At 43.0% G+C, this 22,484-nt stretch overlaps 1 protein-coding gene and 1 pseudogene across 1 annotated transcript in view; both read left to right on the top strand.

The window, feature by feature from the left end:
* EXT2 (exostosin glycosyltransferase 2) overlaps positions 1-22,484 on the top strand; it is a 111,855-nt gene that overhangs the window by 10,900 nt on the left and 78,471 nt on the right. The window contains exons 3-7 of the mRNA XM_066636555.1: positions 777-866; positions 7,633-7,749; positions 17,203-17,398; positions 19,839-19,978; positions 21,003-21,096. Of these exons, the coding sequence (XP_066492652.1) occupies positions 777-866; positions 7,633-7,749; positions 17,203-17,398; positions 19,839-19,978; positions 21,003-21,096 (637 nt within the window). The remainder of the gene's footprint in view (positions 1-776; positions 867-7,632; positions 7,750-17,202; positions 17,399-19,838; positions 19,979-21,002; positions 21,097-22,484) is intronic.
* LOC136637374 (5S ribosomal RNA) lies at positions 15,822-15,940 on the top strand (annotated as a pseudogene).

Raw genomic sequence — 22,484 nt, 5'->3', positions numbered from 1 at the left:
GCGGCAATAGGCAGAATGGGGGGGAGGAATGGGGGCAGTTGGAGAACAGAATGGGGCAGTTACCAGTATCCTATGCACCCTCCCTGTCCTTTACTCACCTTGCTTCTGCACCAGCAAAATGTCTGGCTCAGAACTGAGAAGAAACTTTGGGAAAGTGGAGGCTTCTCCCAGGTTAATGAAAGTTCCTTTACCCCGAGGAGACTTCTGTGACCACCCCCCCACCATAAGATGCGGTGCGTGCTTCATTGGTGCAGCTGGATAAGGTGCGGGGGTTCAATAGGATTGGTCTGTAAGAGGAGAAGTCAGATAGTTAAGAGATGAATGCTTAGTACTGCTGATATGATTGTTGCTACTGTTGTAGAGAAGTGATTCTCTTAGGTTGCAATTCTACACATGCTTTCCTGGGAAGAAGTCTCATTGAATGCATTGTAACTTATTTCTGAGTAAGCATACATCAGATTGTGCTGTTAGTTGTTTTAATTATGTCACCGTTCTTCTGTAGTCTAGTAGTGATTGCTTAATGGGCTGGGGAAACAGTCAGGCAGATCAACTACAACCTTCTAAGAAGGATCAGTCTTTCTACCTTGAATAGAAATCTGGCATCTTGGGAATGATATCACTAGTCATCAAATGCTGACAATTTGAGACTATTGGGTGACTTTATATTTCTTAGATCTGTTTCTTTTCAAGTGGCTTTATATGTGTGCTTGCTTATGAAGCTGTGCTTCCTGATATGTGTGGTGCTAAAGTTTCCTTTTGTTGTTTTTCTGCATTAGTTGGGATGGAGGGACAAATCACCTCTTATTTAACATGTTGCCTGGAGGACCACCCGACTATAACACAGCTTTAGATGTTCCAAGGGACAGGTAAGCAGCATGTTGCTGGTGCTCCAAAGTATTTCATAGTGGGTTTCTAGACTAGACAGATTCAGGCTGTTGGAAGTCTGCAAATATTATGGGGCACTCAAATAGGAGTGTACTTGCTGTCTATATGTAACTTTCTGGACTTTGCTGCTTCTGAGAAGAATGAAGAAGCAAATGCACCAAATCCATTACTTTGAGTTTATATGTACAGGTGTGTGTCACTTAATGATGGGGATATCCTGATCTCCCTGTTTATGCGATTAGGGTATGCGAACATCCTGACCAGTCTAGTGCCTTTGTTGTGTAAACAGACACTGCCGGCCAGACACTCACTGCTCAGGCTATTGGAGACCTATTACCTCATTAATCATCACCTCTTTGTTGTATAAACAGATGCTTGCTGTGCAGGCTACTGGAGACCCATTGCCTCATTAAGAGCCTTTTTGTTGTGCTTTGATCACCTTCTGGTCATTAGACAGAAGGTTGTTAAGCGATGCACACCTGTGTTGCTTCCCCAAAATTAGAAAGCCTTTAATCTATAGTTTTATAATTCCAAAAGAATATCTTCCGGCCAAAGATGAAAACAGGTTTTCAACATAATGCCTCTTGCCAGTTTTGAGGTGGTGCCCAGTTCCCTTCAACGTTTGGTGTGTTTATGGTACAGTGGACATGTAGGGTGCAGTTTTTAACAGTTAATTTGGGGATTTTGTCATTGATTTCAGTGGAATATGGATTGTATTCAAATTCTAAGAGGCATATAAAAAGTTATGCTCCTGAAGATCATATAAGATTAGAACAACCATGCAGTACATTTGTTTTACCTGTGGTGTTTCTTGAATTGGCTGCTTAAAAAGAATTGCATTAGTTCTAGTAAGGGTAATTGAGCAAACTAGAGAGTATCAGGGTTTCTTTCAGCACAGGAAATTATGATGGGCTCATGGATTAGGGTCTAGAGAAGCTTCCTCTCGTGGAAGAAACTCAGACCTTGACTGTAGGTATGAAGTCCATAAAGACTTCTAGTGTCTCTTATGTCATGGAAAGGCTCTGATCCAGCATGTGTACAGTGCATGGTTGACCTGTAGAGGGCAATTGAGCATTAATTATTTTAATCTCAATCAACAGAACATAAGAACTGTCAGGCAAAAGATTTTTCAGAGCATGTTGAGGTTTGCTGTCCCCCATTGTTTACCTCCCCCTGTTCATCTGAGCCACACTATCTCAGAATGAAGTTTCATTTTTAGTTATGATGCCTTGTCACTTTATTGACATGTTTTCTGTATTTGTCTAGTTCTTATTCAAAGCTACTAGTTGTCATTTCATCATGTGGAAAGGATTCATGTGAGTAAATCTTGTGTTCTATGAAGAAGTGCTTCCTTCTTCTAGTTAATTTCAATGAATGGGACTAAGTTTGTGTTTTGACACAGTGAATAATTTCTCACTAGTCACCATTCTTCATGAGATTAGATTTACATTTGGCTGGTTTGGGCAAATGCTGTCCCATTAGCCTGTTGCACAGTTAGGAGAGAGTCGTTGCACAGTTTGGAGAGAACCTGTTGTAGTCATCCCCTGCACTGCCCTGTGGTATTTCTACTGTACAGTAGCTGCTGTTCAGTTGCTTTGCTTCCTCATGTGACTGTGGTAATGGGAAGGACAACAGGGATGAATACACAGTGTGCATATTCATGCCCTGTGGTGGACTGGGGTGGCATTTGTCTGAACGCTTTATTTGTTGAAGTTGCCATCCATAAATTTGATAGAAAGATTGACAATTATGTAACAGTAAACTCAATAACAGTTAAAAACAATGGAAAGCAAAAAGAGTATCTGATATTAAACACTCTCAAAATGTGACTGTAGAGCACTTGTGTGAACTTTTTGTTGAAAAGTGGTCTAATAATATTTAATCTCAATAAGCATCAGGTAGGTAGCAGGTTTTTATTTTTTAAAGTGTTTCTTATGATCCTGCCAGTCATCTTATTCTGAATTTAAAAAATTGCAGCTTGTTCAGTCTTTCATTGTAAAGTGAGGTAACTCTCCATCCAACCTCTGTGGGAAGTCCATTGTGTGCACAGAGCTATTGCTGATGTGGGCTTTCCCCTTAACTTTATACACTCCTCACGTTATTAATGGTAAAAGTTGTAGGTATATCATTTATTCTGGTTCTTTTGCACAGTCCACCAGAAGTTAGTGCTGGGCTTAGCTTGTTGAGTATTGGACCCTTCCCAAGGATCTCAGTTATTCACAGATATTTCCATAAAATGCGTGCTGTTCCAATTTATTATTATTGATATTTATGGACCACTTTTCAACACATGCAGTTCACATAACCAAACAAATCAAGAAATGGTTCCCTGTCTCCAAAGGGCTCATAGTCTGAAAAGAGGTGCAGAAGAGACCCCAGCAATAGCCATTGGAAAAGACACCATGCTGGGGTCAAGAGAGACAATTGCTTTCAGCTGTTATAAGAGGACACCATTTTAAAATGTACCTCTTTGTCCAGTTGAACAGGGAAATGACTCCATTATTTTTTATTTAAGTGACTCATAAGGTCCCTGGGCCATCATAAGTTTCATGTATAGATTGGAACTCCTACACTTACATTGATCCTCTGTCTGTCTAAATGTGTTCTAGATTAATAGTAGGGAACCAGCTATAACAATAACAACATGGCAGAAATGTTTGTGTACTTTTATGAATGGCACAGACTTTGAGTGAGTGAATAGTGCATGAGAGAGTCTTTCCAAATAGAATGATGATCCAGTTTTATTAAAACAAGGAAACTGATGCTAGTTTTGGTATCTAACTGGTTTTTAAGTTTACATTTGAAAGCTTACAAAATGCATAAAACCAGGGCTTTTTTTCTAATGGAATGCGGGGGGACGGAGTTCCAGCACCTTTTTGCAGGGGCCCCTCCCCTTCGGAGGCATTCCAGGAGGGGGGGAGCAAAACAGAGACATAGTAGACAGGCACAGGATTGTACTCTAAGGCTGCCATCCTATCCACAGTAAGCCCCATTCACTAAAGTGGACTTCTGAGTAGACATGCATAGGATTGGGTGCAATCCTAGGCACTTTCCTGGGAGTAAGCTCCATTGACTAGAACGAGACTTACTTCAGAGTAGACATATCTAGGATTGGGCTCTTAATCCTGGCAGAGATATATATCTGCACCCATTTTCACATGCTAAGGGCAGGTGAAAAGGGATTCTACGTGTATACAACGTGCTGTCCAGCCTTGCCAGAGATCCTCCTCATCCTTCCCCCACAAGCATGCCCTCCGCCAGCCAGCATTTGCAGCTCCTCTCCAGCAATGCAAAGCAGCTGCTCAGGGCAGCAGAGAACATACAATTGCATGCCAAGCGCCTTCCCAAAGACACAGAGTATTCTGATACCTGAATTAAACCATATTTAATCGCTTGTTTGCAAAAGTAGCTGTTTCTATGTGCACCTAAGGACCCCTCTCCTGTAAGAATTCCCTTTTTGTTCTTACTCCCACAGTTGCTTAGAGTAATTTTACCACATGGAACTCATGTAAGCCATTTTTTGGAATCCATTCACTGCTTCCTCTCCTCGAAGTAGTGCCACACTACATACTACACGCTACAAGTGCACCTGTACAGTATTTTTCCCCATGTGAAGAAAAAGTAGCTAGGGGGAAGGGGATGTGGAGATTGACAGCCCAATCCTATGCATGTCTACTCAGAAGTAAGTACATCTTTAGGGGGGAATCACATAAAAATATTTTATTTCTCCAATAAAAAAAGGTTTATAAATAAATAAATAAATAAAAAGATTAACAAGTTGTGAGTTCCTGCACCTTTTTTTTTTCACAAAAAAAGCACTGCATAAAACTATAATGTTGTATCATCAAAACAGCAATTGTTGCTGACTGAACTGTCCTGGTAGTCCATCAGAGCTTATAAAGTACACTGTGTCCATGATTTACAGATGACCACATTGGTTCTTTTACGCAGGTACAGTTTTTCCGTTCTAGTGCTTTTGCGCGAGCATGATAGTGCTGAACTGGCAAGACCTGGCTTTCTAACTTCTGGACAAACCTCTGGAACAGAACCAGGATGTAACCTGGGGACTTGGTTTACAAACTTCCCCCAAAGAGGGGGAGAAATGGAGTATCATTTCCTTGCTCCCTTTATTGAACCATCTGGATTGGGCACTGGGGTCTGGAAGGCTGGATGCCCAAGTCTTAATGGACCCAATGAAGTTTCAGGTTGAGCAAGCAAACTGAATGGCAACCTTTGTAGAATAAAGCCGGAGTACCAGCTGAAGGCAGGAAGTCATCATGAGGAGCTGGTAGAGTTACATTTTCGATTCAGCAATGCTGACAAGAGTTGCTTGCCTTTGGAAACTTAAAGGTTAATTTCAGCACAACACTAAAAGTCATTTTTTTATTTCCTGCAGTGCGATAGAAAAGATTGAAACATCCCTGATTTTCTTTCTGCATTGGATTTCTAGGAGACACATTTATTTAGAACATTTTTTTTGCAGCTTTCAGCTAGGTAGTAGTGGTAGAAGTTTTAGAATTTAGCTGTTAAAGAATGTACAGCTATGCTTTAGCTTCCCAACACACATGGGGTAGTCAATGGCTAAATAATATGGTGAGGTGGGTAATTCATCCTAGCAGCAGTCTTATTTTTATTTTTGTGGGGAGGGAGTTGTATTTGTTTCCATTTTGCATTGTGTATTGTGCCACCATGTGGCTGATAGTCACATTGCAGTTAGGAGCTAGGAATAGGGGAGAAAAAGGAAAAATCTGTACCCTTCCCTCATGAAAAATGCAAGTTGTGTGGAGGAAAAAAATTTCTTCCCCACTTTCTGCCATTTTTCACTGAAAAGATCTACAGCAGCCCCAACTTTTTAAAAAAGTTTTGGCAGAGAAAATTTATCTGTCTGCACTTGTTAGTCTCTTGGCTTTGTTGCAGAGTAAAAGTCCAAGCTGAGGTATTTAACTGGGTGTTGGTTCCCTGTGGCTTCGCTTAGGTAGATGCACACCTGTTTTCACTAGGCTGATGAAGTGGTGTTATGTTGCTTACCAGGTCCAGTTAAAACAATCTGATTACAATGTTCTGATGAGGGAGGAGAAACAAGGTGCAAAAATGCAGGAGAAAGTAACACACGAGCCAAATCGAGCCTTTTCTTTCTTATTCCACACCTTTGAATTCAAATGAATGAAATTTGAAACAGGAGGTTTTGATGGTTATAGCAGCAGTCTAAATGCACTTGTCACTGAAAATGCATGAAAAAGAATACAAGTGAATCACTTCCGGCTTTAGGACTCAAAAACTTGCTCAACCTTCCATCACCCAGTATCCAAGCAGCTTCTCTGGCTTCTTAAGCATAGCTAGCCTGTGCTGGTATGTTTGACATTGCTTCCCTTTTTGGAAATGAGAGGTTTCTAATGTTAAGTTGCTATAGTACTTTTCAAGTATTCCAGATGAAGCACTTTCAGTTAGTATTAATTGTTCCTCCATTCCAGAGTTCAGCAGCTGTTCCTAAATGCATGTGCCCAGAATAAATCATGCAAGTAACACTTATGTAAACTTGCCTATCCTGATGGGAACCAAATGTTCATTTTTTTTTTCAGAGCTTGTATCTTTTTTGACCAGGCAGTGGTCAGGCAGTGTTTGAATGAGGGAAGAGAACATGGGTATGGGATTTGAGTGGTGATTACAAGGAAGGAAAAAGGCATTGGCTCTCCATCCTCATGAGCACTGGCATTTTTTGCAGGCATTTTTTGCTATTGTTTTTCCTTGATCATGAGACCAGCCTTCCTTCCTTCCTTTTGTCAGGTGTTAGATTTTGTCTAACGTTCTGTGATTGTGTAAAATTCTGCTTGTGAACAGCCTTAGACTGGAAACATTTCAAATTCCTAGTGAACAGAGCTCTTTCTGTTTATATAGTATTCAGAGAAGGACTTCATGGACAGGACCTGTTCTCAGTATATGTGCTTGTCTTTTGCCAAAATCAAACAGGTTGCTCATACATCTATCTGTATAGTGTGTTTCATCTCAAAGATTTTGTAACTGTAAGAGTAATAAAGTGAAACTTTCCTTTGTGGTTTGTTTCCAAAGCTCCTTGTAGTATCAGATTCATCTCTAACTCATATCCTTCTGAGCATTACCCGCATCAGTCAGTTTATATATAGGGCAGGAGGTCTGGTCTAGAGGGTAGAGCCTCCATTTGCCTGAAGATTAACATCCACAAGGTCGCCTGTTTGAGGCCACCGGCACCATGTGACCTTGAAGCAGCTGGCAAGCTGCTCGGAGCGTGGGAGGATGGAGGCCAGAATGTTAAACCAGATCGGAGTGTAACACCTTGAATGTAGTGGTTCTTGAAAGAAAGAACCTTCTTTCAATTTGTAAAAATCCCTGCGTGGATTTAATAAGCCTGCCTATGTAAACTGCCTTGAATAAAGTCTTGAATAAAGACCAAGAAAGGCGGTATATAAATACTGTATATATTGTATATTATTTATATATAGGCTCATAACAATCCCAGTTAAAGATGAATTAAATACTGCACCATAATCTGTTATCTTTTATCTTGGAAGAGCAATGCAAAGGCGTGTGCAGACCAAGGCTTGCTCCCATCATACTGGTAGAAAAATGTTCAAATGGACAGGTGTCAGGAACTCTGAATTAGGAGTTTCAGATATTCTGAATTTGAAAAAAAAAATATTTGTACAATCTGGAGATTGTTGGGGGAAAACGTCCTTGTAACTTATTTTTTTTTCTTTTATCCTCTCTTGTCAGAGCTCTGTTGGCCGGAGGAGGCTTTTCTACGTGGACTTACCGGCAAGGCTATGATGTTAGTATTCCTGTTTATAGTCCACTGTCTGCAGAGGTGCAGCTCCCTAATAAAGGATTGGGGTAAGCTGGAGTGATGTCATGGAATGGATTGAGAATTGTGCATTTGCTAGCAATGTCATAGAGCAGGGATGGGCAACTCAGGCATGGCTGGACTCAACTCAAGTCACAAGTCTCTGCTCCCCTGCAGCTTAACTGAAAAATGAGTTATAATGGGTACTTTCTGAGTCGCCCGGAGAGTTTTCATGATTTGAAGACTAGAGTCACAAGTCTTTCCCTTTAAAAAGCAAGCTGCAATTCCATGGGTAAAAACCTTACTGGTATATGTATGTGCACTGGAGTCACTAGGGGGGTGTGGGGGGTGCGGGCCGCACCAGGTGATGCGCTGGGGGGCTGACGCGTCTTGGTTGGAGGACGCGCTAACTTTGTGGGGTAGGAGCTACCGTGTCAGTCCATACACCGTTCGATGCGGAATGGCCAGTGGAGTGCAGTGCAAAAAACAGAATTGAAATCGCTCCTTTCGTTCTAAAGTTATGGCCAAAAAACTGGAAGGAAAAAATGCATGGAGCCCTATGGAAAGTGAAAGTGAGCCGTATCGCGCGTTTACTTGCGAGTAGGTGCCATAGTCCGTTGGAAAGGGCAGGCTGAGGAATCCAACGACACCACAATGTTCCCAATCCAATGAATGCAACCCCCCAAAAACACCCAAGAAGCTCCCCCTCCCAGCTGTGAGTCTGAGCCCGTAACGAAGCCACATGGCCACGTTTACTTGTGAGTAGGCAGACTTGCCTTAGTTGAGGCAGGTTGAGAGACTCCAAGGACATCAGAATGGTCCTCATCCAATGAGTGCAGCCCCCAAAACACCGGAGAAGGAGGTTCCTCCCCAGCTGCCTCCCTCCCAGTCTATGGAGCCCTATGGAAAGCAAAGCAGCCTCACAGTCGCATTTACTTACAAGTAGGCAGATGTGCCTTGGCTGGTGGTCAGGCCAAGGGAAATGTGAGGACACCAGAAGGGTCCTGATCCGATGGAGCTGCTCCAGAAGGCAGTCTTCCCCCCCCCCCCAAAGAACAAAAAAGAGGCTTGAATGTATGATTATATGCCTCTGGGGCATATGTCATGGGTGTGTCTTCGGTGCAAGGAGCTCCAGGGTCTCAGGGAACGCGTCCGCTCCCTTGAAGCCTTGGTGGCCGACCTGGAGAAGCGCAGGCAGGCAGAGGAGGACCGTGGGGAGACTTCCGGGGACGATCAGGCTTCGTCCCAACCTCAGGCGTGCAGCTCCTCGGCTGCCCGGGTGGGAAGTCTCGGGACTGGAGGACGTCATCCTGGAGAGGAGGGAAACAATCCCCTAGGGGGGACCCCTTCTCCAGGGGATGGGCCCGTATCCGAGCGCACTCGGGATACTCCTCGGTGGGAGGGGGGTCGGGGGCTTCTTGTAGCGGGGGATTCGATTATTAGAAACATAGAGAGGGGGGTTTGCGACGGATGTGAGGACCGCATGGTGACTTGCCTGCCTGGTGCGAAGGTTGCGGACATCACTTCTCGTCTAGACAGGCTAGTAGACAGTGCTGGGGGAGAGGTAGCGGCTGTGGTGCATGTCGGCACCAACGACGTGGGCAAGTGTAGCTGGGAGGTCCTGGAGGCCAAATTTAGGCTTTTAGGCAGGAAGCTGAAAGCCAGGACCTCAAAGGTAGCGTTCTCTGAAGTGCTACCTGTTCCACGCGCAGGGCCAGCTAGGCAGGCGGAGATCAGGGGTCTCAATGCGTGGATGAGACGGTGGTGTAGGGAGGAGGGGTTTAGATTCGTTAGGCACTGGGGAACTTTTTGGGACAAGCGGGGCCTGTACAAGAGGGACGGGCTCCATTTGAAACAGAATGGAACCAGACTGCTGGCGCATAACATTAAAAAGGTGGCAGAGCAGCTTTTAAACTGATCCCTGGGGGAAGGCCGACAGGAGCCGAGGGGCATCCGGTTTGGGACTCCTCATCCCTATTGGATGAGGATGGGGAGGTTAGAGAACAACAAGACAAAGGCAGAGTAGGAGAAGAAATTGGGAAAGTTAGGGTGATGGGATGTGATAGATGGTTTGGCACAATGAGAGGATGCGGGGACAAAGGAGCGAATAAGCAGCGCATCCTGGGGCATTCCATGTATAAATGCTTTTATGCGAATGCCTGAAGTCTACGAGCAACGGTGGGAGAACTGGAATGTCTGGTGACAAGGGAAAATATTGACATAGTGGGCATAACAGAAACCTGGTGGAATGCGGAGAATCAGTGGGATACCGCAATCCCGGGCTATAAACTCTACAGGAGGGACAGGCAGGGGCGTGTTGGAGGTGGGGTGGCCGTTTATGTTAAGGAAGGGATAGAATCCAGCAAAGTAGAGATTGAAGGTGGGTCCGACTCCACCGTAGAATCTCTGTGGGTTAAATTACTAGGCTTGTGCAGCGATGTAATACTGGGGGCGTGCTATCGTCCTCCAGACCAGAAATTGGATGGGGACTTTGAAATGAGGAAACAGATCAGGGAGGTGACAAGGAGGGACAGGGTTGTAATCATGGGGGACTTCAATTATCCTCATATTGACTGGGTCAATTTGTGTTCTGGTCACGATAAGGAAACCGGATTTCTTGACGTGCTAAATGACTGTGGCTTAGAGCAGCTAGTCATGGAGCCCACCAGAGGACAGGTGACTCTGGATTTAATATTGTGCGGTACGCAGGACCGGGTTAGAGATGTAAACGTTACTGAGCCATTGGGGAACAGTGATCATGCTGCGATCCGTTTTGACGTGCACATTGGGGGAAGAATACCAGGCAAATCTCTAACAAAAACCCTTGACTTCCGACGGGCGGACTTCCCTCAAATGAGGAGGCTGGTTAGAAGGAGGTTGAAAGGGAGGGTAAAAAGAGTCCAATCTCTCCAGAGTGCATGAGGCTGCTTAAAACAACAGTAATAGAGGCCCAGCAGAGTTGTATACCGCAAAGAAAGAAGGGTTCCACTAAATCCAGGAGGGTGCCCGCATGGCTAACCAGCCAAGTTAGAGAGGCTGTGAAGGGCAAGGAAGCTTCCTTCCGTAAATGGAAGTCTTGCCCTAATGAGGAGAATAAAAAGGAACATAAACTGTGGCAAAAGAAATGTAAGAAGGTGATACTGGAGGCCAAGCGAGACTATGAGGAATGCATGGCCAGCAACGGTAAGGGGAATAATAAAAGCTTCTTCAAATATGTTAGAAGCAGGAAACCCGCCAGAGAAGCGGTTGGCCCTCTGGATGGTGAGGGAGGGAAAGGGAAGATAAAAGGAGACTTAGAGATGGCAGAGAAATTAAATGAGTTCTTTGCATCTGTCTTCACGGCAGAAGACCTCGCGCAGATACCGCTGCCCGAACGGCCCCTCCTGACCGAGGAGTTAAGTCAGATAGAGGTTAAAAGAGAAGATGTTTCAGACCTCATTGATAAATTAAAGATCAATAAGTCACCGGGCCCTGATGGCATCCACCCAAGGGTTATTAAGGAATTGAAGAATGAAGTTGCAGATCTCTTGACTAAGGTATGCAACTTGTCCCTCAAAACGGCCACGGTGCCAGAAGATTGGAGGATAGCAAATGTCACACCTATTTTTAAAAAGGGAAAGAGGGGGGACCCGGGAAACTATAGGCCGGTCAGCCTAACATCCATACCGGGTAAGATGTTGGAATGCCTCATCAAAGATAGGATCTCAAAACACATAGACGAACAGGCCTTGCTGAGGGAGAGTCAGCATGGCTTCTGTAAGGGTAAGTCTTACCTCACGAACCTTATAGAATTCTTTGAAAAGGTCAACAGGCATGTGGATGCGGGAGAACCCGTGGACATTATATATCTGGACTTTCAGAAGGCGTTTGACACGGTCCCTCACCAAAGGCTACTGAAAAAACTCCACAGTCAGGGAATTAGAGGACAGGTCCTCTTGTGGATTGAGAACTGGTTGGAGGCCAGGAAGCAGAGAGTGGGTGTCAATGGGCAATTTTCACAATGGAGAGAGGTGAAAAGTGGTGTGCCCCAAGGATCTGTCCTGGGACCGGTGCTTTTCAACCTCTTCATAAATGACCTGGAGACAGGGTTGAGCAGTGAAGTGGCTAAGTTTGCAGACGACACCAAACTTTTCCGAGTGGTAAAGACCAGAAGTGATTGTGAGGAGCTCCAGAAGGATCTCTCCAGACTGGCAGAATGGGCAGCAAAATGGCAGATGCGCTTCAATGTCAGTAAGTGTAAAGTCATGCACATTGGGGCCAAAAATCAAAACTTTAGATATAGGCTGATGGGTTCTGAGCTGTCTGTGACAGATCAGGAGAGAGATCTTGGGGTGGTGGTGGACAGGTCGATGAAAGTGTCGACCCAATGTGCGGCGGCAGTGAAGAAGGCCAATTCTATGCTTGGGATCATTAGGAAGCGTATTGAGAACAAAACGGCTAGTATTATAATGCTGTTGTACAAATCGATGGTAAGGCCACACCTGGAGTATTGTGTCCAGTTCTGGTCACAGCATCTCAAAAAAGACATAGTGGAAATGGAAAAGGTGCAAAAGAGAGCGACTAAGATGATTACGGGGCTGGGGCACCTTCCTTATGAGGAAAGGCTACGGCGTTTGGGCCTCTTCAGCCTAGAAAAGAGACGCCTGAGGTGGGACATGATTGAGACATACAAAATTATGCAGGGAATGGACAGAGTGGATAGGGAGATGCTCTTTACACTCTCACATAATACCAGAACCAGGGGACATCCACTAAAATTGAGTGTTGGGCGGGTTAGGACAGACAAAAGAAAATATTTCTTTTATTTTAGCACTAGGATGTGGTGCTGGTGTCTAGCCTAGACGCCTTTAAAAGGGGATTGGACAAGTTTCTGGAGGAAAAATCCATTATGGGGTACAAGCCATGATGTGTATGCGCAACCTCCTGATTTTAGAAATGGGTTATGTCAGAATGCCAGATGCAAGGGAGGGCACCAGGATGAGGTCTCTTGTTATCTGGTGTGCTCCCTGGGGCATTTGGTGGGCCGCTGTGAGATACAGGAAGCTGGACTAGATGGGCCTATGGCCTGATCCAGTGGGGCTGTTCTTATGTTCTTATGAATGGTAAGGGGAAAGTTTTCTGTTTTGCACTTGTGAAGCCAGGTGGGTCTTTATTCTGATGTACCTGAAATAGAAGAACTTTAAACTGGGCACTGGGAGGGCTGGAAATCTCACTGATTCTTTTTGGGGGGTTATTATTGCAGGCAGACTACAGAGTAAGCTCCATTGACCACTATGGAACTTCAAAGTAGATGCGCATAGCATTGGGCTCACAGGCTGCAATCCTACCCACACTTTCCTGAGAGTAAACCCGATTAACCACAATAGGACTTACTTCAGAGTAGATTCACTTGGTGGAACAGGACTGGCTCCCCCTTATTTATTTCTAATTCTTTATTTTCATTTGCTTGATGATGTCACTTCTGGCCATGACATCACTTCCAGTGGGTCCTGGACAGATTTTCATCTAAAAAGTGGGTCCCAGTGCTAAAAGTTTGAGAAATGCTGCAGTAAGGTGTTAGTAAGTTGACACGGGTGTGTGTGTGTGTGAGAGAGAGAGACTCTACAAGTTTTCAAAATCACTAAAATCGGAATTTGGAGGAATAAGACCATCATGTTATATATCAATCAATGTGTACTTTCATGCAAAATGCAATGAAACAAACCACACTGAAATATCTGTGTTATAACAAAAGGTACAGTCAAAAAACCGGTGGGGGCGAGGCAGTGGTATATCACCACGCCCACCTGGGGTGTTGCCCCGCCCACTGCATGGGGTGACACACAGGCCTCCCGCACCGGGTGACGCGAATCCTAGTGACGCCACTGTGTGTGTGTGTGTGTGTGTGTGTGGGAGTTCTCTTTAACCACTCCCCGCTATCCTTATCCCATCTGTAAACAAGGCGTGAGGGAGTGGGACGGACTGCATGGGAGCAGGGACAGAAGCAGCTAGAGGGAGGAGGGCCACGTGCAGCAGATGCGAGGCTTACCAGGACAACCCAATCCTTTGCAGCTGTACTCAGAAGTAGTCCCAATTGCGCTGGTCATTCAGTGTGGCTTCCTCCCCCAAGTAACAACAGAGCCATGCGATTGGAAAGCGTGATTGCTACGAACCTTCCCCCCACTTCCCCATCTCCTTTTTCCCTGGGCTTCTTCAGCCAATTCCAAAGCAAGAACGTCCTTGGGCTGCTCCTCTTGCCTTCCCTCATCCAAAGAAACAAATCAGACCGCCCATCCTTTGTCCAATGATCACCGGTTCCTTCAGAGATGGGCAAAAGAGCCTGCTTCCGCCTCCCCCCACCACTCAGATGCAAAAGCAAACATTAACCATTTCCTGCCTCCTGGCTGAAACCTCCCTGCTGCTCACCCACTCTGAATGATGACCCACAAGGTCTTTCACGCTGCCAAAAAAAAGTAAGCAAGCGCACCCAGACACATACAGACTTGGGTTTGCATTCGCGGGGGCCAAGTGTCATGTCAGTGGCCTCAGACTAGAGTCAGTTCCTGAGTCATGGGTGCAGCTGACTCGAGTGTACAGGAATCAGTGAAAAACACTGAATTTCATGACTTTGACTCAAGTCTCCTGACTTGAGTTCCAATCTCTGTCATAGGGATGCATCTGAGCTGCTAAGAGACTCAGACCTTAACACCAGAAACTTTTCATTACTGGAAAGTGCTTCTACCTTTGTTTAGAGCAGTGGAAATGAGAAGTGCTTGCCCTTTACCAACATACTTGTTAATTTTAAGATATTATTGTAGAAGTAGATTAAGGAGTCCAGCTGTTTCCATTAAATTGATAAAGTAGTTTTCATTTTCTGTCTGCTATGAGTCCTGAGCAATAGAGCCTGTTTTCCCTGGCTAAATTCTGCTAAATTTGTTTGTTACGTGTTAACCCTTACAGTTGTAGAAAAAAGGTTGATCAGTGTGGAAGTTGCCTCTGCTAACACTAGCCCCAGCCACTGGAATGAACCGGTCTCGTATACCCTTACTGGCTTCCTATTCATTTGCGCTTGAAAAGTTTTTATCCCTTATTATAGCCCTTGGTTTCTCTGCCTTCATTACCCTAGCCTCTGACAATTTCAAACCTCCATATTTTTGTAGCAAGAAGGAAATTACATGAATTCTTTGTTTGCCTAACCGTCACAATTTTCTTTCCTTACTGGATTCCTGAATCCCTTGAGTAGAACTGCAAGGAAACCATGCTTTCTTCATAGGAAGCATATTGGATAGAAACTGAAAATAACTCCACAAATGTAATGGAAGCTTGAATTACTGGGTTAACGTATTCACACTTTCCAGCTTTCATTAAATGAAACATTCTTTAATGACTGGCTTGTCATATTTTAACAGTTAATGCAATCCAGGGTTCTGTATTTATCCTCTTGTATTCTGTGATGTTTTGCTAAAGTAAGAAAGGGAAAAATTCATGGAGAATACTAAATCACAGGTGTCATTTTCGCTCCCTTTTACACTTTTTGATAACCTTGCCAGTTTCATTTCTGGTAGGGTGGAAAAAAGAAATCAGTTGCAAAATGTTGCAAAGAGTGTGACCCAATACATACTCTTGAAGACTATAGCTTGAATTTCACTGCCACTGCATTTGTTTTAAGAACATATTCTTATTTACTTTTCTGAAAAGTGGTAATGTTTTGAATTTTGCAAGGTACACTTTGTGATATTGTCTTAGGTGCCTTCAGGCAGAGTCAACTCATAAATATTTTGAATTTAGGGCCAAGATGTTTGCTTTGCAGATAATGGTTTATATGGTGAAACGCAGCCTGATTTTGCCATTGCTAATTTCAGGCAAAGTAGTGGGATGCCAACCACAGACAAGAATTTGTGGTTTCTGCATACTTGAGGGACTCACGAGAGCACAGGAAAAGATGAACATTTGTTATTTGTATAACTCAAGTAAAAAATAATACAGTAATTCTGCTCTATTTTTTAGTTCTCTCTCGTTCCTCAAGTCTGTGTTGGGATATTCCTTTAACATTTTACCTTTAAATTGCCATGTTTCAGTTTGTACTGCTTGATGCTAATTCAGTGAATAAATAATATTGAGCTCAATAGTCACTTATATGACTATTAATGACACTGTTACCCTGCACATGCCCAATCTTGTCTGATCTTGGAAGCTAAGCAGGGTCAGGCCTGGTTAGTACTTGGATGGGAGACCGCCTGGGAATACTGGGTGCTGTAGGCTTATACCATAGTCTTTCGAGACTGAAGGTTGCCAACCAGTCACTTATATTGGTGAGGTTCCACTGAGTGAGCCTATCAGTGGCAAGCTATTGGTGAGGTGCCATCAGTGTAAAGTGCCATCTTCTTATTACTTTAAGAAAGGCACCATAACAATGTTTTTAGTAAACCAGTTTAATGCCAAAATCTCAGGGCAGGTTACACTATTTTTTATTAGGAGTTCCTCTCTTGAAGGCTGAGGTGTCAATGAGAGAAGATGCATTAAAATACTATTCTCCTTTCAAACATGTATTCCAGGTGTTCAGATTTGTATCAGAAATCGATCTTCCTTCCTTTAATAGCCAGACTTGAATTGCAGGATTTAAAAAAAAAAAAAAAAAAAGCACAATGGCTTCAATCATGTGCCACTTAGCTCAGACCTTTGGCATTTCTAGCACTTACCTGCAGGTGTGCTGGTGGATGTACTCAATTTGGAAACCTGAGATGAGACTTCAGTTATGTTTTTTTAAAACAAATCTGTAGCTTTACAGTTGTAAAGCCAGAAGTGCCAATAATATGTGAATATGACCTGTGCAAGTAGCTTTTTAAAAGACAAGTCTCTGTGCATGTCTTGCTGCTCAGTTGGAGAATCAGGAGAATGATGGTAGGAATGTTTGTCTTTTATTTGTACAGCAAAGTTGAATTATTTAAATACATAACTTCATCAAGCAAAGGAACATTCAAGTGTTCAACCCAGACTTTGACCAAGATTCATCATTGCCCCAATTCTACCCATGTAGAAGCATAAAGCACAGCTGTGAGTGTTTGGGAAAGGACAATATTTAGATCCCAGCCCTTATGTTTCCTTGCACTTCTAGGAGTTATACACCAGCTAGAGCAGGCAAATCTGGGGTTGATTTTCAGCAGTAGAAATGGCATTTTCTCACTAAATCCTGTTGCCAGTTGGTGGATTCCCAGCATGTTTATCTAGGTGGGACTCCTTGTAGTTCACAACTCTGTATCTCATCTCCATGCTAATACCTTTTGTGGATTGCTCCTACAGCTTTTGAATCTCTCCAGGATTTGGCAATACAGGACTGAAACGATTACTTTTAACTATAATCTGGTTGTGAACTCTCCAAAATCCTGCAAGGGAGAATCTGTTCAGGAGCAGGTCTATAACACTAACAAGCATGAACCTCATGACAATATAAAGAACAACACAGTCTGGTTTATCTAGTGAGAATATTGCTGGATTTGTCAGGTTATCTTTGTGGTGCTCTTCAGTCCCCGCAGGTATTTCCTCCTGTCTTCTCAAATGGCTCTACATCCTGAGTACCGGTCTGATTTGGAGGCTCTTCAAACTGAGAATGCAAAATCTGTGCTGATCCTGGACAAATGTACCAACCTCTCAGAGGGAGTCCCTTTAATTCGTAAACGTTGCCACAAGAATCAGGTCTTTGATTACCCTCAGGTGCTTCAGGTAAAGTTTCCTGTCTAGTGGAGCATTCTCTTTATCACTTGTTTTACTTGAACACAGAGAGTATGAATTTAGAAAATGGTCTCTTAAAAATAAATGATATGTAGATCTCAATTTGAAAGACAAGATGCCATATAAATTATAGGCGCTATATAATTTCATATAGTGTTTACCACTGTCAATTTCAGGGTGATCTGTTGCACAATGTTAAGTCCATTTTGGATAGCATAAGTTGAAATATAATTACTTGCCAAAAGCCACACTCCATTTTCATGATGGAGATTTGAATTTCTGACTTACTAACCAACACTGACCACAGTATCATGCTACACTTGCAATTACAGTACTGTACATGTTATCATCTGTCTTTTCATGTCTTCCTCAGACCTAATTTCTAGGTTGCTACAAGCAGATCAATAAAGAGGATATCTGTAGGAAGAGCACAAAACCCAGGAAAACACTTTCTGTCTAAGCTATACTCCTAATCTACCTGTATTCATCATTGTATACTTGTAGGCATTCTTTCTGCCTTTATAAATCTGTGGAAATTGCCTATAGGATTATGTGTGGAAAACCAGCAACCTGCTTTTCCGTACAGATTACTTGCTTTGTAATTGCGCAAACTGAATGTCATCTTTGAAGAAAAGTGATGACAATTGAAATTATTAACCCAGATTTCATTCTGTACTGCTGTATCTGGAAAGCTGATGTATTACCAATTTCAGAGACCCAGAAGTCTGTAAAGATCCTAGAACAGATTAAGCGGAATGTCTTTGAGTTTGTGGAAAATAGGGGGGCGATTTCCAGAAACCGGCATAGATTTGTCAAAGTGCATCCAACATGACTTACTCTTATCTCCTTTGATAGAGTGACGAGTCTGGTAAACTGTAGGAATGCCATGGATAATAGTGTACCTAGATTTCAGCAAAGATAGTATGACTGTTAGGTGGATTTGAAGCTGGTTGAACAGCCAGTGACTGCTAATAAGAACATAAGAACAGGCCCCCTGGATCAGGCCATAGGCCCATCTAGTCCAGCTTCCTGTATCTCAAAGCGGCCCACCAAATGCCCCAGGGAGCACACCAGATAACAAGAGACCTGAATCCTGGTGCCCTCCCTTGCTTCTGACATAGCCCATTTCTAAAATCAGGAGGTTGCACATACACATCATGGCTTGTAACCCGTAATGGATTTTTCCTCCAGAAACTTGTCCAGTCCTCTTTTAAAGACGTCCAGGCCAGATGCCGTCACCACATCCTGTGGCAAGGAGTTCCACAGCCCAACCACACGCTGAGTAAAGAAATATTTTCTTTTGTCTGTCCTAACTCTCCCCAACACTCAATTTTAGTGGATGTCTCCTGGTTCTGGTGTTATGTGAGAGTGTAAAGAGCATCTCTCTATCCACTTTATTCTTCCCATCATAATTTTGTATGTCTCAATCATGTCCTCCCTCAGGCGTCTCTTTTCTAGGCTGAAGAGGCCCAAATGCCGTAGCCTTTCCTCATAAGGAAGGTGCCCCAGCCCAATAATCATGTTAGTCACTCTCTTTTGCACCTTTTCCATTTCCACTATGTCCTTTTTGAGATGTGGTGACCAGAACTGGCCTGGCAGCATCATGGCTGAAAAAGATCTAGTTGTTTAGTAGACAGCAAGTTGAACATGAGCCAGCAGTGTGATGTGACTGCAAAAAATGTGAATACGTAACTGGGCTGTGTTGACAGAGGCACAGTGTTGAGATCACAAGTATTCCACTCACTCTTCTAAGATAAATTGTGCCAACCCATTTAAGTGCTTGTATCAAAAAAGATTGCTACTGAATTGAGAGAACCATTTTAATGGATAGAAAGAGTTTTAATTGGTTTAGTCTGCAATCCTATACACATATTTTTGGGGGTTGAGTTTCATTGAACTGAATGCAGCTTCTGATTAGGAAAGCATAGGAATACACTGTATGTTAATCAATCAACTGTACGTTAATCACTACCCCAGAAATATGTTTATGGGTGATATGTTTGGTGCCAGAAACACTGGTGTGCATGCTTGCAGTTTAAAGTATGGAGTAGCTTCCACCCACTTCCTTGCTGAACAGGAGGGCCTATGTAATCAAGGCAACACCCTTAAAGAGCTTTGAAGAATAACTTAGGAAAGCTCCCTATGACATGATTCTGATCTATAGCACCTAAAATGAAATACGGAAAAGCCATATTGCATTTGTTAGTAACTTCTAAACTCAGCCCACAGAAGAGCTGGCCAAGGCAGTGAATGAGTCATGTAATGGTTTTAAGGATAACAGTAAAAGCATTAATATGACAGGTAAGCTAAAAAGTGAGGGAATGCAAAATGGATGCTGCTGCTACGTGTGTTGTCAGTGCAAGGAATAGAATAGTGTGTTACAGAAAATCACTGTCTAACCAAATTTGTGTTTGATGCCATTTGATCACAGGAAGCCACATTCTGTTTGGTTCTGCGGGGAGCCCGCTTGGGACAAGCTGTACTGAGTGATGTACTTCAGGCTGGCTGCATCCCTGTTGTTATAGCTGATTCTTACATTCTACCTTTCTCTGAAGTTCTGGACTGGAAGAGGTATATTCTTTATGATCTTACGTGCTTGAGATTTATTTGCAAACTGCATGGATGTGCAGGGCTTGGCATTAGCAAAATGTTGAACATAATCTACTTACAGTGCAATCTTGTGCATATCTATTTAGAAGTAAGCCCCTGTGAGTTAGTCCCGTATAAGTGTTGTCTAGAATTGCACCCCTAAAGGCTCAGCTCCATTGGTATTCATAAAAGGCATCGCCTAAGGCCCAAACCACATGTGCTGAAATCCCCATGATAATGAGCATTTTTCATGGAATAAGCACATGCTACGGTGCAAAACTCATGTGGGTTTCCTTATCTGGTGGGTTTCATGCCTACAGAATATCTAGGGATCTCCTTGCCCTCCTAATTCATCACCCTCCTAATTCATTAGTTTGTACTCTTCCATGTGGGTTTTTGAACCTGTGGTTGCAAAACCCATGTGCTTTCCATATGCATGTGTTTGGTAGGTGAGATTATATCCTAAACTGATTTCTGGCAAAGATCTTTCACCACAGCTCCTTATTTTTGGCTTCTAAGGGTAGTGCCCCCCTCCCCCGTGGTAAGTAAGAGAGTCAGTAGCAGAAGTGACTTTTGTTTGATTTTTTGCTCTATCTGCTTAGGATATGGGGGGGGGGAAGGAAGGAGGGGGAAGCCAACAGTGCTTTTGGCCCAAATGTGGTGGTGTTTGAACAGGAAAGTATATAGTGTCTATCTGTTTTCTTTAGGTTCATATGTTTTCGGACTTTGGCTTAATCAGTTTGGCTCTATGGAAAAAAGTTTTCTAATTTAAATAAATCAACGAATTAGCAAATTAACCCATTTTTGCCTGGCCCACAGTTGTATACTTTTGATCTCTGTTGAATACATGCAACATTTGGCAGAAATGGCTTAAGAGACACACTTGCTTTTTACAGAAATTTGTATTGTCAAAGGAGAGTTGGCAATAAAGACAGGCTGATAGAATTGTGTTATCCGGCATTTTCTACAATTTTCCTTGTTTTCCTTTGCACACTCTTGCTTTTAGAGCTTCTGTGGTGATACCTGAAGAAAAGATGTCTGAGACATACAACATCCTTCAAAGCATACCCCAGAGGCAGATTGAAGAGATGCAGAGACAGGTAAAATAAACTTGAGTATGGACCCTGGGAGACAAAGCCCACGTGTGCGTGTCTTACTACTGTGGAGTTTGGAGACGCTGCATCATCTACTTACTTTCACATTGTTTAGTGTTTTATTTTAATAATTTATATCCTGCTTTTTAGTAGAATGACAAATACAATAAAAACAATAACAAAATACAGCAGAAGATAAAACAGCCAGTAACTTAAGTATCTTTTGAAATAGTAGGCAGTCCAGTTTAAAGGGATGGGAGCGGGATGGGGAGGGACTGATCAATTTGTTCAGAAGAGGTCTGAATACTGCATCTTGTTAAATGGTGTTGTACTGAAACTGCTCAAATCTTGTTCTCTGTGTCATTCTGGATCAACACTTGTGAAACATGATTAGCATTCACATCCTGAGTTGCTTTCTTGAAAGCCATGCCCCATTGACACAAATAGGACTTGCTTCCAGGTATCTTTTGAATCAAGATGTATGCAGTTATTTTCCAGAACTGATAAGCAGGGTAACAACATGAAGAACTTCGTGTTGAAAGATTCTTTAATACCTTGAATCATATCTCTGAATGGAGCTTTGGTCGTTATCCTGTTGGTGTAGGCTGTAGGAAGCTCCAAGTGATTACTTGGACCCCATGGGGTCAGTGCTGTGCAATACAAAGGAAAATTTTTTTTGAAAAAGGAAAAAAATAATAACTGTCCAAACCTCTGTGCATTCCTCTTTTGTAACTGATTATCTCTGTAGCATTGCTTCAGTTTTGAACTGTTATTGTTAGGCATGCTCTCTTTTCATCATTTCACAAGATCTGCAGTTCACTGCCTGTCTCTGTGGATTGTAATTTCGTACGGGTGCAGAATTTTGTACCTTGAGAAACTTGGAATCCTTTGAGGTTTTGTTAAATATATAGAGAGATAAATAAGATTTATAGGAAATGGCATTCAGTGTCATACATCAGTCTCTGCCCTGCCTTGTGAGTAGCAAAAACAGAAAAAATTTAAGCAAATTTGCCTAATATGCATAATATATACAGGTTGCATAATATAGGCAGCTCACAGAATATACAGGGTTGCCACTTTCTGGAAAGTCAGGGAAATTGAAATTGGTCAGGGAAATTGGTCTGAAGTCAGGGAATGTCAGGGAAATTGTGATTAAAAGATATTCAAGCAGTGGGTTTTTTACTTGCTGCTACAAGAGCATGATCTTAGCATGATCATAGTGGAAATGGAAAAGGTTAAAAAAAGAGAGCGACTAAGATGATTACTGGGCTGGGGCACCTTCCTTATGAGGAAAGGCTACAGCGTTTCAGCCTAGAAAAGAGGCGCCTGAGTGGGGACATGATTGAGACACACAAAATTATGCACAGGAAGGATAGAGTGGATAGAGAGCATCC

The sequence above is a fragment of the Tiliqua scincoides genome, chromosome 1 (genome assembly GCF_035046505.1).
Source record: "Tiliqua scincoides isolate rTilSci1 chromosome 1, rTilSci1.hap2, whole genome shotgun sequence".
NCBI classification, from domain to species: Eukaryota; Metazoa; Chordata; class Lepidosauria; order Squamata; family Scincidae; genus Tiliqua; species Tiliqua scincoides.
This window is presented reverse-complemented; position numbering and strand designations above follow the sequence as displayed.